The sequence below is a fragment of the Bufo gargarizans genome, chromosome 8, assembly GCF_014858855.1.
Source record: "Bufo gargarizans isolate SCDJY-AF-19 chromosome 8, ASM1485885v1, whole genome shotgun sequence".
In the NCBI taxonomy this organism is placed as follows: Eukaryota; Metazoa; Chordata; class Amphibia; order Anura; family Bufonidae; genus Bufo; species Bufo gargarizans.
The window spans coordinates 102,113,624-102,131,838 of NC_058087.1; the positions used below are offsets into that span (position 1 = coordinate 102,113,624).

The 18,215-nt window shown below is 40.8% G+C and overlaps 1 protein-coding gene across 1 annotated transcript in view; it reads right to left on the bottom strand.

The window, feature by feature from the left end:
* The window catches only part of MFSD6 (major facilitator superfamily domain containing 6), a 286,969-nt gene that overhangs the window by 54,330 nt on the left and 214,424 nt on the right, over positions 1-18,215 (bottom strand). Inside the window, exon 4 of the mRNA XM_044303296.1 lies at positions 8,904-9,065. Coding sequence (XP_044159231.1) covers positions 8,904-9,065 — 162 coding nt within the window. The remainder of the gene's footprint in view (positions 1-8,903; positions 9,066-18,215) is intronic.

An 18,215-nucleotide genomic window follows, 5' to 3' on the forward strand; every position in this document is an offset into this window, starting at 1 on the left:
TAGAAATTGGTATCACTAAGAAATATGCTTGTTTTATCTGCTTTTGTATCTAAAGTACATAGTAATAGTTTGTAAGGCTAACAAAAATTATGTCCATTAGTTCAGATTATTATTCTACATAATTCTGGGGAAAAAAAACATAAGGTAGAAGCCAAATGTTCCTAATTTTAGGGCAAAAAAATACTTCCAGACTCAAATCAGAATAATTAGAAAATATAAGGTACAACTCCTGTTCAGATATTTTACCCTCTAGCGCTGCAAAATCCAGGACACAAGTGAGTAGAAATAGTCCACGAAGCATCATGGCGAAACCCGGGTCCGGCACTGTGTACTTGTTTTAACTTGCTCCAAAACTTGCCTTCTTTACCTTGAAGAGTGTGGAGTTTGGTGATATCCTGCCAAAGTGGTGCTCATTTTGGGATCCTGCTTGTGCAAGATTTAACATAAGCAGTAAAGCACCCTGTCCGTCTGTGTGGTCTAGTGAACGACATCCAAGGTGTGCAGTTCCTGGGTGGATGACAGCGCTGAGCCTGCTTTTTACGCCTAATACCATCTGAGTCTTGTGAGTATAACCTGTTATCAGGTGACACTCCTTTTGAGAAGTTACTACACCATAGTGCAGTTTTTATTTTATTTCAGATTTCCACACCACAGCTGTGTTTGAGGTGCATGGATGAACCTATTTGACTGAAGATTTCCATAGACAATAGAACACATATATCATTTTTGGACTTTTAAACATACTCTCCTGCAGCGCAATCTTTTTTTCCTATTTCAAATCAGAATAACTCCCTGGATCAACAACCCTTATCCAGAAATGTAATGACTATAGCCTGTAATATTATTAAACTCCAGAAATACAAGCCCGTCTTGAACTCTTTTCGTGAATTCACCATCACCACCTCCTCGGGCAGGGAGTTCCAGAGAAGTACTATTCACCCTAAATATAGTTAAACATTACGAATGTTCACATGACTATTACTACATAAATGATTCTATCACGTTAATATTCACATTAGAAAGTCCCATATCTCATGTTTATAGTGCATAGACATCACAAAAGTTTAAAAAGGATTTCCAAGATCATAAAAAAATTTGGACAAGCCCTACAAACGGCTTAGGGTGGGTTCACATCACGTTTTTCCTGTCCGTTTAATGTATACAAAAGATGTATACGTTTAACGGATGCCTCCGACTGATGCCATACAGTTCCATTGTAAAGAATTTTTTTATTTTTTTTTACCAGACAGAACATGGTGTGCTGCGTTTTTGGATCCGTTTTTTCCCAACGTGTCAAACGGAGGCATAAAACGTGATGTGAACCCAGCCTTAAAACATGTTATATTAACCCCATTCTGCAGCACTGGACTGATTCTCCTACTACTGTCCTGTGCTGAGAAAGGGCAGCCAAACACTACCCTCAGCGGTCTATCACTGAGAACAGTAAGATTTCTAAATAACTCTGAGATCCCCTTTGATTGTTGCCACATCTTGATCTACCCTCAAAGACAATTCCAGCTCAGATTCTGACCCCAATTGGGTTTGCATGGGTCAAAAATCAGCAAAATACATATTATACAGATTAGACTGGTTAATTTAATTAATTACACATATATACTAGGTTAGATTGTTGCGCGAGTTCACTTTTCAGGGAGGATGTTCCATGGTGTATCTAGAGGCAAGTGATCTTTTTAGTCTACTCTCCCTCTCTTCATTTGTAAGTTCACTGCAATGGCATCAGATTAAAAATTGTAATTCTGAGAATTAGAAGGTTATGTTTTAATGGTAGCCTACTGTAATACATTATCTTAAGTTGATCTCCTAATGTTTGAGAGCATCTGCTGGGACTATATTTCTTAGGCCCTTTGGTTCGCTCATAAAGAGGTCCTTCCCTTCACCATAACAAATTATCCACCATTCTGCTTGTCCATTTAATATTAGACAGGTAAAACAAATGAGCCAGTAAGGGGCCCAGGGGGGTGTCATTCTTGCAGGAAGGAGCCCAGGCATGCCCCCTGCCACAATGTGTCCACCCACCCCTCCTCCATAACATTCAAGCCATAACTCTGCCCCCCTTTTCCCTGCTCCCAGCATGAGGGTGGGCTTGGGCACTAGCAGAAGGCGTGCCTGGGCTCCTTCCTGCAAGAGTGACGCCCCTCTTGACACCTTACTGACTCATTTGCATACCAAATAAACTAGATTTTGAGAAGATAGAAAAAATCTAATGCTGAAACAACGGCACATCTGGAAATAAGGTACTAAGTGCTATTAGGCCATGGCTTTACTTCAATAGTGATTATGCTGGTGAAATATTTCCTTTAATGGAGGCGCATGTAATGTAACTCCATCCATCAGCAACTTCTATAAAATGCAATGAGCCTAAACCATTTTCTTTTGGGAAGCAACTCTTGAAAGACCAGGAAACTACGGAAGGCTAATTGCATTTCAATAGGAGGAGCTAATGGATGGGGTAGCCTCACATGACCCTCTATCTCTTGCCAATTTCTTAACAGGAGTGGTGTACTGTCACAGGAGAAGATTTTGCTAACTAAGCAAAGCAAAGAAAGGCAAACATTTTTTAAGATGATAAGACACACTTTTTTTTAGCAAGAAAAAAAAATATCTTGCTAAAAAGTGCCTGCGTCTTAAAGTCCACAGTCAGGGTGGTCCAGCAGTGCCAGGCCCCCTGACTGCTTCTGTAACGACTTGCAGTGCTCCCTCTGCCATGCTCACATATGCCAGAACTGATGTCTGCATCAATGCGCCTCTGGTATCCAATAGTCTAAGCAGGCTTCCGGGTACAGTCCTCAGAAGACGCTTAGAACAAGATCACTGAGCTGCCTGGTGACGTCAGCCATAGCTCAATCAGCCTCACTTCAGAAGTTTGCGACTAGCTGGACCAACATTGTAATCTCATTCTACACAGGTAATCTACAAAGGTTTCACTATGGGTGAGTCTTGCACAATTTTAACTCCAGAGGATGCTGGGCGCTCAGTTGGCTGCAAACGGGGTGCTGACATGAAACATGGAGGAACCCAAGAGAAGAAGCCTCCGGCCCTGGGAATTCTTCTCAGCATGGATGAATGGTGTGTGCATTGTTAGGTTTGACCTTGAGCTTGGCAAGGCTATTAAGGTAATGTTGTGTATTATGACAGTGGGACAGAATATCTTCTACCTATTGCAAGGGCAGGAATAAAGACTAGCAGGCTTATCATTCTAGGGGCATCAGAATAGAAGAGAAAGGTGGCAATGGAGGACTGTTTTAACAGATGGCAGTGCTCCAGACTAAAAAATAAACTAAGCTGAAAAAACATTAGGAGCCAGATTCAATTTTTAGGCGCCAAATTGAAAATCGATAATTATAATAAATTAATTAAAAGAAGACTTGGAGAAGAGGAGACTCAGGTGGTCACAGTAACGAGACCAGCACTACATATAGGAGAATACAGCACCACATACCTCTTACATCCAGTGACATCTCCTGTGAAGTAGACCTTCTCTTTCCTCTTCTCCATTTGACCCAGACCTTCATGACAAAGTCTTTCAGCCGCATCTCGTCTCTACAGAGTTTGTTACAGAAAAGTTAAAAAAAATTATTTTTCCATCAACCTCCCCATCCTGGTGTCGCAACAATGTCATCCTGCTGCCATTCCCAATACTGTGCCCGTGGTGCTCCCCAATGCCCCAGGTACTATATTGCTGAAAAAATAGTGACCCCACTAGAAATAATGTCCCTATAGTGTCTACAGCAATTATAAATGCCAGAGTGCCAGCCCAGTTATAATAATAAAACCTTAAATAATTCCCCACACACACACACTGCCCGCACATAGTAATTTCCACCCTTAATGCCCCCATATAGTAATTTCCCCACACATAGTAATTACTCCCCCACTGCACCCACAGTAGAAATATGCTCCACAGTAGTAATTTCCTCTAGTGCCCCCCTTACGGCCAGCAATGTCCCCACAGTGGCCCCCTTACGGCCAGCAATGTCCCCACAGTGTCCCCCTTACGGCCAGCAATGTCCCCACAGTGTCCCCCTTACGGCCAGCAATGTCCCCACAGTGGCCCCCTTACGGCCAGCAATGTCCCCACAGTGGCCCCCTTACGGTCAGCAATGTCCCCACAGTGACCCCTTTAAGGCCAGCAATGTCCCTACAGTGGCCCCATTACGGCCAGCAATGTCCCCACAGTGGCCCCCTTACAGCCAGCAATGTTGGCACTTAAAAAAATATAGAAAAAGAAAGAAAAAAAGCTAAAATCTAATACTCACCTGTGTCCTTTCGCTGGCGCTCACTAGCTGCTGGTACTGCCCAGGATGATGTGACGCACAGCCTGCACTGGGATTTCACTACCAAATAGACCAGGTCTATTTGGTAGTGATATCCCAGCACAGCAATTAGGTGTGTAGCCTGTAGCATAGGTGATCGGCTGCAGGGCAAGTAATTATTGGCTCCCATGCACCGCCGCAATGGTCAGCTACAGCGCGGCAGCCCTGTCGCAAATGAAGACAAGGCTAAAAAGTCTTGTCGCCATCTGCAAATTTTAAGGTGCATTGGTGACAGAAAAATTGTGATACATTGTCCTAGAGTGGGAGAGTGGGACAAAAAAATAAAGTGAAAAAAAGTAAAAAATAAAAATAAAAAAAATGTCCTTTTCCCAAAATAAAGTAGAAACAAATTGTAAAAAAATAGGGAAAAAATAAAAGACATTAGATAGCGCTGCATCCGTATCGACCAGCTCTATAAAAATATCATATGACCTCACCCCTCAGGTGAACACCGTAAAAAAAACACCTTTTTTTTTCCACCTTACATCACTAAAAGTGCAAGGTTTATATTAGTAAGCAACTATCAGGTGCTGAAATCCAGAAAATTATGACAAATTTTCAATACACTGAATGGCACCTGCTTAGTGACCTGAAGGGGAAATTGGGTAACTTGAAAGTAACTCAGCCATCCTAAAAGGGAATCTTTAGCAATTTTCAGATATTGAGCAGTGTTATCTGGGACAAGTGCACATCCAGAGGGGGGGAGGGGGGGGGATGGGCAAGGCTATTGGTTTTGGACAGGGACTACTGTTATGTGAAGCAGAATATGTTACTGTATTCTTCTGTACAAGATTGATTCAAAAACATGTAAATATTTTGATTCTTCTTTTCTTTTGTACTTCAGTGCAGTGAAAATCATGCTATGCTTTAAGATGCATCTCTCAGAAAATAAATTGTTATTTAAAAAAAAAAAAAAGTGCAACACCAAGCAATCAAACAGGCGTATCATACCCCAAAATAGTACCAATCTAACAGTCCCCTCATCCCGCAAAAAATAAGCCCCTACCTAAGACAATTGCAGAAGAAAAAAAAAAACATGGCTCTGAGACTATGAAGACACTAAAACATGATTAGTTTTTTTGTTTAAAAAATGATATTATTGTGTAAACCTTAGATAAATTATACAAGTATACATATTATTTCCACATCTGTAACGACCTGATCTATAAAAATATCCCCTCAACTGAAAACAGTAAAAAAAATAGAAATTGTGTCAAAAGCCATTTTTTAATTTGTAATACCAAGCAATCAAAAAGTCATGCGCACCCCAAAATAGTACCAAACAGTCATCTCATACGGAAAAAAATGAGACCCTACATAAGACAGTCGCCCAAAAAATAAAATAAAACTATGGCTTTCAGAATATAAAGACACTAAAAAAATCTTTTTTTTCAAAAATGCTTTATTATGTAAAACAAACAAAAAAAAAAGTATTCATATTTGGTATTGTCACTTCTGTAACAACCTGCTCTATAAAAATACCACATGACCTAACCTGTCATTGTTACCTTGCCTCACAAAAAGTGTAATACAGAGCAACCGAAAATCATATGTACCCTAAAATAGTAACAACAAAATTGCCACCTTATCCCGTAGTTTCAAAAATGGGGTCTTTTTTGGGAGTTTCTACTCTAGGGGGGCATCAGGGGGGCTTTAAATGTGACATGGCATCTTAAAATTATCCTAGTGAAATCTGCCTTTCAAAAACCATATGGCGTTCCTTTCCTTCTGCACTCTGCCGTATGCCTGTACAGCAGTTTACGACCACATTTGGGGCATTTCTGTAAACTACAGAATCAGGGCAATAAATGTTGAGTTTTGTTTGGCTGTTTACTTTGTTACTGGAAAAAATGGATTAAAATTGAAATTCTGAACATTCATCTACATTTTCCTTTTCTAAAGGGTTAAGTAAGTTTGTAAAATCAGTTTTGAATACTTTGAGGGATGTAGTTTCTAAAATGGGGCCATTTATGGGTGGTTTCTGTAATGTAACCCCACAAAGTGACTTCAGACCTGAACTGGTCCTTATGAAAAATTTTAAAAATTTACTTCTAAACTTCTAAGCCTTCTAACATCCCGAAAAAAGAAAATGTAATTTACAAAATTATCCAAACATGAAGTAGACATATGGGTAATGTAAAGTAAGAACAATTTTAGGAGGTATCATCCGTTTTAAAAGCATAGAAATTGACATTTTTAAACATTTTATATTTTTCCAAATCTTTGGTAAATTTGGTATTTTTTAAATAAAAAATAAAATATTTTGACTTAAATTTACCAGTGTCATGAAGAACAAAATGTGATGAGAAAACAGTCTCAGAATGACTTGGATAAGTAAAAGCGTTTTAAAATTCTCACCACAAAGTGACATGTCAGATTTGCAAAAAATGACCTGGTCCTGAAGGTAAAAAATGGCAGGGTCCTGAAGGGGTTAACGGGGCCACAAAATATGCCGATAGCATACCATGTGCTGTCTGCATCAATAGTTCCGTTCTATGGCCCCGCAAAAAAGATATAACATGTCCTATTCTTACCCGCAATTGCAGACAAGAATAGGCATTTCTATCACAGGGCTGGCCTTGTGCGTATCAGTGTTTTGCGGATCTGCAATCTGTGGACCGAATGGACCCTTATATCTACAGAAAGGGCACATTCCTCACTGTTTAGTGGCTTGTTGGCTGGATCTTTACATGTCCCAACTATGGTGTTCTTTACTATATGTGGTGTGCTGGTAGATGTTCAGGATAGTCTAAACAAGACTGAATATATAATATATTATTGTATGTTACCTATATTCCATATGCAAAGAGGCATTTCCCAAGAAAGACAACTATCTCACCAATGTCACCAGTTGAAAGTAGCTCCCTATCAGTCAAGATCCAACTTTAACAACCCTTGGGATTTTGACAATGTTCGGGTACTTTCACACTAGCGCTATTCTTTTCCGATATTGAATTAGGGCAAAGGGTCTCAATACTGGAAAAAAACGCATCAGTTTTGTCCTAATGCATTATGAATGGAAAGCAATCCTTTCAGGATGTCTTCCGTTCCGTCCCTTGTAAGGTATTTGACCAGACAAAATACTGCAGCTTGCTGCTGTATTTTTTCCAGCCAAAATCCTGGAACAATACCACACTTGACGGATCCAGCATTGATTTCCATAGAGATGTATTAATGCCAGTACCAAGTGTTTCAGAAATTGCTGCGTCGCCGGATCCAGTCTTCCGGTCTGCGCATGCGCCTGGGCTTTTGAACTTTGAAAAAATGTAAATACCGGATCAGTTATTTCAGATGATACTGGATGAGACTGATACGGTATTTCACCAGATCCATGTAACTGATCCGGGGAAAAAAGCTATCCGTTTGTACACAGCTTGCCGGAACTGCCTGCCGGATTCTAACACCACTAGTGTGAAAGTACCCTTATATTCTTCACTTTACAAATCACCAGACAGACCACACATTGAGTACGGAGTACTGTGTACAGTTCTGGGCTCCTGTGAACAAGACAGACATAGCAGAGCTGGACAAGGTTCAGATAAGGGCAACTGGAATGAGAGAATTACAGTACCCAGAAAGATCAAAATGAAGGTTACTGTATAGTTTAGAAAAAAAAGACAACTGAGAGGTGATTTATTACTATGTATAAATATATCAGGGGTCAGTACAGAGATCTATCCCATCTATTTATCCCCAGGACTGTGACTGTGATGAGGGGACATACTCTGCGTCTGGAGGAAAGAAGGTTTGTACACAAACATAGAAGAGGATTCTTTACGGTAAGAGCAGTGAGACTATGGAACTCTCTGCCTGAGGAGGTGGTGATGGTGAGTACAATAAAGGAATTCAAGAGGGGTCTGGATGTATTTCTGGAGCGTAATAATATTACAGGCTATAGCTACTAAAGAGGGGTTGTTGATCCAGGGAGTTATTCTGATTGCCGTCAGGAAGGAATCCCCCCCCCCCCCCCCTTAAAATGAGGAAAATTGGCTTCTACCTCACAGGATTTTTTGCTTTCCTCTGGATCAACTTGCAGGATAACCGGTTGAACTGAATGGATGTTTTTTTTTTTTTTTTAGCCTTACAAACTATGTTACTATGTATGTTAAATCCCAAGGCTTGTTGGATTTTGACTCTTGGGGAGCCACTTCCTATAGTGGCATTGGCGAGATGGTTCCCTTTCTTGGGAGATACCTCTTTACATAATGAAGCAATGCCAATAAGTCTCCATATCATGGAGTACTCCCAGTAGGTCTCCATACATAACTATATATAGACTGTATATAAAGCAGACAAACATAAGATGAACAGAAAATAAAACAATTTAATTTGATAAATAACTGCTTTCTAATGAAAACACAATGTCTTAGTGATAATCTGTGATACACTACGGTAATATTCTTCTGTTTCAGAGAAGTGAAGGGACTACCCAGTCTGGTAGTTATCTTTCAGGCCACTACTCAAACTACTGAAGTGTCGATACCCACACATAATTTAACAAATTCAGCCACCTCAATAGTGAATGCTCAATGAAATTGAAAAGTCTTAACTGAGAATGTTAAATCTTACCAAAGAAATTGACCAATACACCTCCAATCATTGCACCACATCCTCTACCAAGTCCAAGATGCAGACCCTGAAGGATGCCTTGAGCAGACGTCCGTAATGCTGGTGGAACTGCGGCACTCAGATATGAAATGCAAGCTGCCCATATGGCTGCATGGGTCACACCTGTGAAGACCAATAACAGCTTAATCATTAGATAATAACCATTTCATGCAATCTAGTTTATTCATGGATGTGAGTTGAAAGGAAACGGCCGATAACAGCTTCTAACAGAGTCTCTTAAAAATAAATAAAGAGATCCAACTGTTTGGCAAGATAAATCCACTGTTATTTTTCATGATGGAGACCCAGAATGTTTCCACAAATGAGCATCACAATGCTAACAGATACATGTAATTATTTACATAAATCCTACAAGAGGTTTATCGTTACTATGCTGAATTAACACACTAAAGGGGTCCTGCTATCCTAGGTGCTGTTCACGTCTCCTTTTTGTTGTACATCAGGCTTAGACATACAGTAAAAAAAAAAAAAAAAGTTATCTATCTTTTTTAAACATACGTTTGACGGATGTGCATACATTTTAATATATTTATGATGAAATTTTTTTTTAAATAAAGATTTGGAGACTGAAAACTGATACGTTTAATGTATTGAAAGCTATTTTATTACGTTTCCATCCATCTCCCATTCAATACAATTAACAAAAACTGCATACGTTTCTATAGGTTTTTTTGCAGGGTAAAAAAGTATAGTATATTACATTATTCTGCCCTGCAAAAAAAAAATTATACAAACTAAAAAGAATGGTGTGGTATTAAACAGGCGGGGGCAGGAAGTGCTCAAACCCACATGCAGTTGTGAATATATATATAGGGGAGCAAATCCTGCACTTGTGGCCAGTTGCTAATGACGATCCCCAGCAAAAATGCATACAGTGGAGGATGCCCGCAGCGAACCACAATAGACATCCTACACAAGATAGCAATTATGTGGATGTAATAATCAATATAACAATATAATAAAATAATAGCAAAAACAGGTGCACTCTGCAGTCTTACTAAACCCTCAAACTGATTTTTAAATTGAGAGATTAGTCAACACTGATTTAAAGTTGAAGTAAAAGTTACTGCTGGTTAAGGACCGGCCGCTCCTGCCCTGCACAGCAATGAATCGGCCAATTATTCAATAACTGGATTCGTTGACAACGAATCCCATTATCGAATATTATCGATAACTTTGATTAATCGTTGCAGCACTAGTAGGAACCAGTTATATACAGTGTTACCCATAATTATTCATTCCCCTGGCAAATTTTGACTTAAAGTTACTTTTATTCAACCAGCAAGTAATTTTTTGACAGGAAATGACATAGGTGTCTCCCAAAAGATAAGACGATGTACAAGAGGCATTATTGTGGGGGGAAAAAAAAACATTTCTCAGCTTTTATTTACATTTGAGCAAAAAAATACAAGATGTTCTGCACTGTGGAAAATATCAGAGCACGTGGTCGGAAGCCAAAAGTGACACCTGTACTGGCCAGGAGGATAGTTAGAGAGGTTAAAAAAAATCCAAGGATCACCACCAAGGCCATCCTGGCGAATCTGGGCTCTGCGGGTGGTAATGTCTCAAGGCAGACAATCCAACGGACACCACACACAGCTGGGTTCCACTTCTCCAGATAAGGCACACAAAAGCGGACAAAGACGACGACTTCTGGTCTTCTGTGTTCTGGTCAGATGAAACATTTGGTGTAAAAAAGGAGAATCCTTCAACCCAAAGAACACCATCCCCACTGTCAAACATGGTGGTAGGAACCTAATGCTTTGGGGGGGCGGGGGTTCAGCCAATGGACCAGGGAACCTAATCACAGTAAACGGCACCATGAAAAAAGAGCAATACATGAGGATTCTCAATGACAACATCAGCGAGTCTGCAGAGAAACTTGGCCTTGGGCACCAGTGGACATTTCAGCATGACAATGACCCAAAACACAAAGCAAAAGTGGTGAAGAAATGGTTAGCAGACAACAACATTAATGTTTTGGAGTGGCCCAGCCAGAGTCCAGACTTGAATCCAATTTAGAATCTGTGGAGGGAGCTAAAGATCAGGGTGATGGCAAGAAGACCCTCCAACCTGAAAGATTTGGAGCTCATTGGTAAAGATGATTGGGCAAAAATACCTGTGGAGACATGCAAAAAGATTGTCTGCAATTATAGGAAGCATTTGATTGCTCTAATAGCCAATAAAGGCTTTTCTATTGATAATTGAAGGATATGAATAATTTGGTACTAGACACTTTTTGGTTAAATGTAATTAAAAGCTGAGAAATGTTTTTTTCCCCCACAATAATGTCTCTTGTACATCTCTTGTACATTGTCTTATTATCTTTTGGGAGACACCCATGTAATTTCCAGTCAAAAAATTACTTGCTGGTTGAATAAAAGTAAGTCAAAATGTGCCAGGGGTATGAATAATTATGGGCAGCACTATATATAATCTAAAAGGAGGCAGCTACCCTCCAAGGATAGGTCATCAGTAAAAAAAAATAAAAAAATAAAAAAATTGGGTAAACCCCTACACTGTCATTTTTTTAAAATAAAAACTAGTTGTCCGATATCTAAAATATCCCCCCCCCCCCCCCCCAATGCCCGGACCCCTTGTATGGATTATACTCACCTGCTCCCTGGCACCCATGTCGCTCTGGATCCCTGCACGACTACCATTGCTTTTCCCCATCGCTACGATCAAAACATCCGATGCTGGGGGGTGCAGCCAACATCGGGCAGCAACGATGACCAGCCTCAAGGGGGCGATGCAGTGATATGGAGCGACATGGGTACCGGGGAGCAGGTATAATCCATAGAAGGGCCCTGGGCATTGGGGGGGGGGGGGTAGATATTAGATAACCCCTTTAAATAGACCCTGAAGGTGCGCCCACACATCACACATGCGATTCATACAACAACATATCTGCTTTTCTGCTGTGTTTTCATCCAGCAAGGGAAAACACACAGCAGAGTTTAATTACATTAATGTAACTCAATTTTGTAATTAATGTAACTCTGTTTTGCTGTGTGTGGAGAGATGACAAATATAAAATGGCCATCACAGAAAGCAAAGAACCACATTTGGATAAAGTTGTATTCGATTATTCATTTAATTTTTAGGACAGTCCACAGATCCCGGACACCATCATATCTAGCAAAATGCTCTGGCAGGAGAGTTGTACATAAATGCCAAGATTTCTCCAGAATGATGTGACAAAGTTTGTTGTTAATAATAATAATATTATTATTATTATTATTATTATGGGGGCAGCTTGCCTAAGCTGTTCTAAACAGCATTTAGAAAGAATTAAGAAAATTGCTTTATGGCAGCTCCATGGCCCATATACAAAATGGGGGAGAGTTCTCTAGGCTTGCTCTGTGCAGAGGTCATTGTACAAGGAATGAATAGATACGCTGTGACAATTGCCTCCTGTTCTATCTATACACTGAAGTGATATCATTACAGGCAGAATTACAATGACCGATAAGGCTACTTTCACACTAGCGTTCGATCGGATCCGTTCTGAACGGATCCGATCATATTAATGCAGACGGAGGCTCCGTTCAGTACGGATCCGTCTGCATTAAATAACTTCTAAGTGTGAAAGTAGCCTGAGCGGATCCTTTCAGACTTTCAATGTAAAGTCAATGGGGGGCGGATCCGCTTGAAGATTGAGCCATATGGTGACATCTTCAAGCGGATCCGTTCCCATTGACTTACATTGTAAGTCTGAACGGATCCGCTCGCCTCCGCACGGCCAGGCGGACAGCTGAACGCTGCAAGTAGCGTTCAGCTGTCCGCCTGTCCGTGCGGAGGCGAGCGGAGCGGAGGCTGAACGCCGCTAGACTGATGCAGTCTGAGCGGATCCGCTCCATTCAGACTGCATCAGGGCTGGACGGAGGCGTTTGGGTCCGCTCGTGAGCTCCTTCAAACGGAGATCACGAACGGACCTATGAACGCTAGTGTGAAAGTAGCCTTAGTAGGTAACTGCAGTAAAGTGATCTGTACAGACATAGTGGCGCCTATTATTAGCCTTAGTGGCAAGCGTGAAAAGTACAGGATTTTATATTTTTTGTTTAAATATAGATATTTACATGGGAAATTAAAACTATCAAAATATCAAAAATTGGAAAAAAATATGTTAAACATAAAAACATGATTTACAAAATAGGATTGGCATGTTTAACATCTTTGCAATCTTCTTATAGCCATTGCCCTTCTTGTGAAGAGAAATCACCTCTTCTCTTGTCTTCCTGGACCATTCTCTTGACATGGTGATGTTTGTAAACACACCAGTAAATGTCTAGAAGGAGCTGAGTATCACAGTCCTTTTAAATCTGCCTAATTGGTGCTTATTATGCTTGATTGCTGCTCCTTGACATCCACAGGTGTTTTCAATACCTGATCGAAAATACTTGAATGAACCTCTGTTCTTAGGAGTGGTAGTCTTTAAGGGGTTGAATAATTGTGTCAATGAAGAAATCACAAAAAAAAAACATTTAATACTGTATTACAAAAACAATTGATGTCATTTTAGTTGCATTTGGTTCTTTAAAAAAAAGTCCTTGTAAGATTTCATTCTGAACACAATTACAAATGTACACAAATTCAGTAAAACCCTTTACAGCATTGGGGGTTGAATCATTTTGAACACAACTGTATATATATATATCTCCAAACACACACACACACACACATACTATTAGCCCCCATAGGAGCCTCGTACATGGGATCTTTTGATCCCCTCTTCTATTCACCCTAATAGAAATCTATTAGGGTGAATAGGATTTTACAGGCTATGCCTCGTGCAAAACCGGGGGCTCCGATAGGAAGGCAGAGGGATGCAGTGTGTATGGAGTAGGGTCCCTGCAGAGGCCCTACTCCATACACACTGAAGCGGGCCCATAACGCCATATATATATGGCGTTAAGGGGTTAATGGATAAATTCAATTATGAAGTAATTTTGAGGGGCATATATAAAACTACACCCCTTCAGTTATTCAAATCTGATTTTACAAACTTAGTTAATCCTTTAGGTCAGGGGTGGGGAACTTCAGGCCCGCGGGATCATCTCATGTGGCCAGAACATGAGACCTCAGATCTAATGTCTGATCTGAGGTCCGATGCTGGGGTGGGGTGGGGGGGTTTCTGATAAGAGGCTGAGGAGGGGGCGGTTCTGATCAGAGGCTGGGGAGGGGGCGGTTCTGATCAGAGGCTGGGGAGGGGGCGGTTCTGATCAGAGGCTGGGGAGGGGGCAGTTCTGATCAGAGGCTGGGGAGGGGGCGGGTCTGATCAGAGGCTGGGGAGGGGGTCTGATCAGAGGCTGGGGAGGGGGTCTGATCAGAGGCTCTGGGGGGTGGGGTCTGATGCAAGCCTGATGAATGCTGGGAGGTCCAATAGGTGGTTGATGTTGGTGGGGGTTCAGATCTGAGGCTGTGAAAGGGACAGTTGCGAAAGCTGGGTGAATCCCTCTCTTGACTTCCTGGGTTTAGCTTGGCTTCCATTAATGCTAAATAAAGAATACATAACATTCTGAAATTAGACTGCTATGCGTGGTCAAAATGGCACCTGTAATATATAACGCAAGCTCCATTTTGTGCTGAAAAAATACAGCAATTTATGTAACCGCAATTTACTAAGTCAATTCTATGTTAGACCAAATAAAGCAGTCAAATTTTTAAGTTGAGAATTTTGTATGGCCCGCGAATGTCACAAACATCCTAATGGCCCTTGGAAGCAAAACGTTTCCTGCTTTAGGTGTTACACAAGAATTAAAAAGGACTATAGGAGGAGGAATAGCTAATTATTTTTTTTTTGCAGATTTCAAATTTTAATCCATTCATTTTCATGAGGGGTAAGAGGAGAAAATGCACCACAAAATTTGTTTTTATTTCTCCTGAATACTTATGTGATCATAAACTGCTGTATGGGACACGACAGGGCTCAGAAGGGAAGGGGCACAATATGGCTTTTGGAGAGTAGATTTTACTTGAACACATTTTAGGCGTCATGTTGCATTTGTAGAGACTAGAGTTTTCCCTATTTCTGAAACTACATCCACACAAGGAATTTTTATAGGGGTGCAGTGAGTACCTGGGCCCAAAAGGAAGTTCACAGAATTTACTAAATCTTGGCTGTGAAAATTAAAAACCTCTATTTGTGACTTTCCCCCGCTCATGCCAGCTCTAAAATTGTGGGTGTGGCGTGGGCGGGAAAGGGCCAGCAGGCCCGTCTCATTCATTATTTTCTACGCCTGTTTTTGGTCTTACATTTAAAACCTTCACTGTCAGCTATGGGCCTTTATTAAGATAGGAGTCTGAAACGCTGGTCTTAATAATGTGCCCCTAAGTTCCTTTAGGCCCAAGTTTTTCATTTTTACAAGGAATAACAGGAGAAAACCACCCCAAAATCTGTTACTCATTTTCTCCTGAATATGGCAACACCCCATAAATGTGGTCGTGTTGGTTTGGCGATTTATACAGCACTTATCTGAGGATAAATGAAACCCCCAAGAAGTGACCGCATTTTAGAAACCACACTCCTCACCGAATTTACCAATGGGTGTAGTGAGCAGGTAATATGAAGTAGTATGTAGTGAGCAGGTAAAATATGAATTCACAGTAGATGGTGCAAAGTAAAAATTAAAATTTTTACACAGATGTACCATTTCAGTGCCCAAAATTTACAATACATGTGGCCCTATTCTTTTGCCTAGACATACAAAACTCAGGAGTAAAAGAGCACCAATACGCATTTGAGACATAATGTGGTGATTTATACATCTTGTACTGACAACTGTAGAGGCTCTAGGGTGGGAAAATAAATTGAACCCATGAGAAGTGACCCTTTATCAGAAACTACACCCCCTAAGGTATTTATTAGGTAATAGAGTGAGCATTTTGACACCACAGATGTTTTGCATAAAAGTTGATGAGCAGTGAACTGTGCAAAATTAAAATTGCAAGTTTTCCACATTTCAGTGAACAATATATTGTGCCCCAACTTGTGCCATATAAGACACACCACGCCCTAAATTGTTAGGGGGGGTTCTACTGGGTACTGAAATGCAATAAATGTGGACGTAATCTGCTGTATTGGGTATGCTGAAGATTTCAGAAGAGAAAGTCCACCATTTGGCTTTTGCAGATGAGATTTTGATGGATTGGTTTACAGGCACTATATTGCTTTTGACCAGAAACCCATTTATTAAAAACTATACATTTGTTTTTCTCTCGATTGAGCTGTTTAGGGACTTATTTTTTAGCAGAATGAGATTTCATTATCATCGATTCTATTTTGGGGTACATACAACTTTTTGAATGCTTTTTATTTCACTTTTTGGGAAGCAGGATAAACACAGAAATTCTGTCATAGTTTTTTTTTAGAGCAGGTCATTATGGACCAGGTGATGCCTAATATGTATTTTTTTGCATAATAAAAGCATTTTCAGAAAAAAAAAATATCAGGTTGGTGTCACCATTTTCTAAAAGCCATTTTTTTCTGGTGATGGTCTTGTGGAGAGGAGTTGACGTTATTATTGGTAACATTTAAGTGTACAAAGTAGTTTTTGATCGTTCGATGAGGCAAGGGGACCAAAAAATGGCTGTTTTGGCACTATTCATACACTAATATTTTCATAGAGTCCGTCATTACGGATGCGGCAATACCCAATATGTCAGTTTGCGGGTACTTACTTCTAGCTGTAGAATCCTAAGAGGAACATCCATGATACACTAAAATAAACAAATAGCTGGATAACACAGAGCACGAAGCCCTAGTATTGTGTAACCACATAAAGAATACAGTCAGAGATGCAGAATACTTTATGACTGGAAATCCAGTCACATGCTCCTGCTATCTTCATACAGATAATGAAATGTCACTAACACAAGACTATTCAGCCTTATCAATGTGGAGTCAGGAGGGCAATCAGACTTCTAGTTATCATCCTGTAATGATGAGCCAGAGAAGGGAAAACTCCTCGAGAGGCAACAAACCATTCATCTTCAATAACCCATCTCTATCGTGTTTCTCTGAAAAAAAAATATATTTTTTTCTATGAGAAAAGGGTTAAGGCTTATTATTGGGGTAGGGCTTATTTTGGCTCCATGAACATATTTTATATAGACACATGCCAATTACAGAACAGTCCCTGGACAGTGTTTATATTAAATATGATTATAACCCCCCCTCATCCATAGGAATGCACCCATATACTGCAGAACATGGGTGCATTCCTATGGATGAGGATGGGGGGGGGGGGGGGGGGGGGTTATAGTAATATTTCCCACACATTTTTCATTCTGGTACCGTATATTGCCTCTGACCAGTCCTTACCCAAGGGACCTAGGCAGCAATCTACGGTACCAGGGAAAGCAGATACAGCACGGGAGAGATGTAGGGAGCTCCTCCAGGCAGCAGAGAGGAGTAGGAGATCCTCCTGCTGCCTCCTTCATGCAAGTAAGAACGTGCGGGCTGGTGGCAGTACAGGGCATACAGAGAAGCCGCCAGCCTGCACAACATGAAAGTAAAGGGAAACAAGGGCTGCCGGCATAATTTTGCATTTAGTGAAGCCTCCAGCCCGCCTGTCAGGTGCTGCTTAGTGCCACAATGTATGCGCGGCTTTACTAAAAGCTAATTTACTGAAGCCTGAAGGCTGCCCACAGTTTCATCGCAGCTCAGGAGCCATTAGTGAGATCTCCTGAGCTGCTGCAGCCCGCACATTTCCCCCACCTTCCTTTTATATGAAATATAATACGGCTTATTTTTGGAGTAGGGCTTATATTTTAAGCCTACTCCAAAAACCCTGCAAAATAGCACTAGGGCTTATTATCGGGGTAGGGCTTATTTTCGCAGAAACACGGTAGTAAACTAATAACCACATCTTGAAATATTAAATTTATCACACAAGCAATGTATCCAGGCTCCTCTTGAACTCTCTTAGGGTACTTTCACACTAGCGTTGTTAGAATCCGTATGCAAACAAATATCTTTTTTTTCCGGATCTGTTAGAGTTATTCATTGAAATAGCGGATCCAGCTTTCCAGTATCATCCGGAACAATGGATCCGGTATTTAATTTTTTTCAAAGCTAGAAAGAACTGCGCATGCGCAGACCGGCGATCAGTGGCGTACCGCCCATAGAGGCAGACCACGCCACTGCTATGGGGCCCGTGGCACTGGGGGGCCCGTAGTGCAGATAAGGCCCCGCCCACACTATTTGGCCCCGCCCACTCATGACCTGCAGCCGGCTATGCGGCTGCT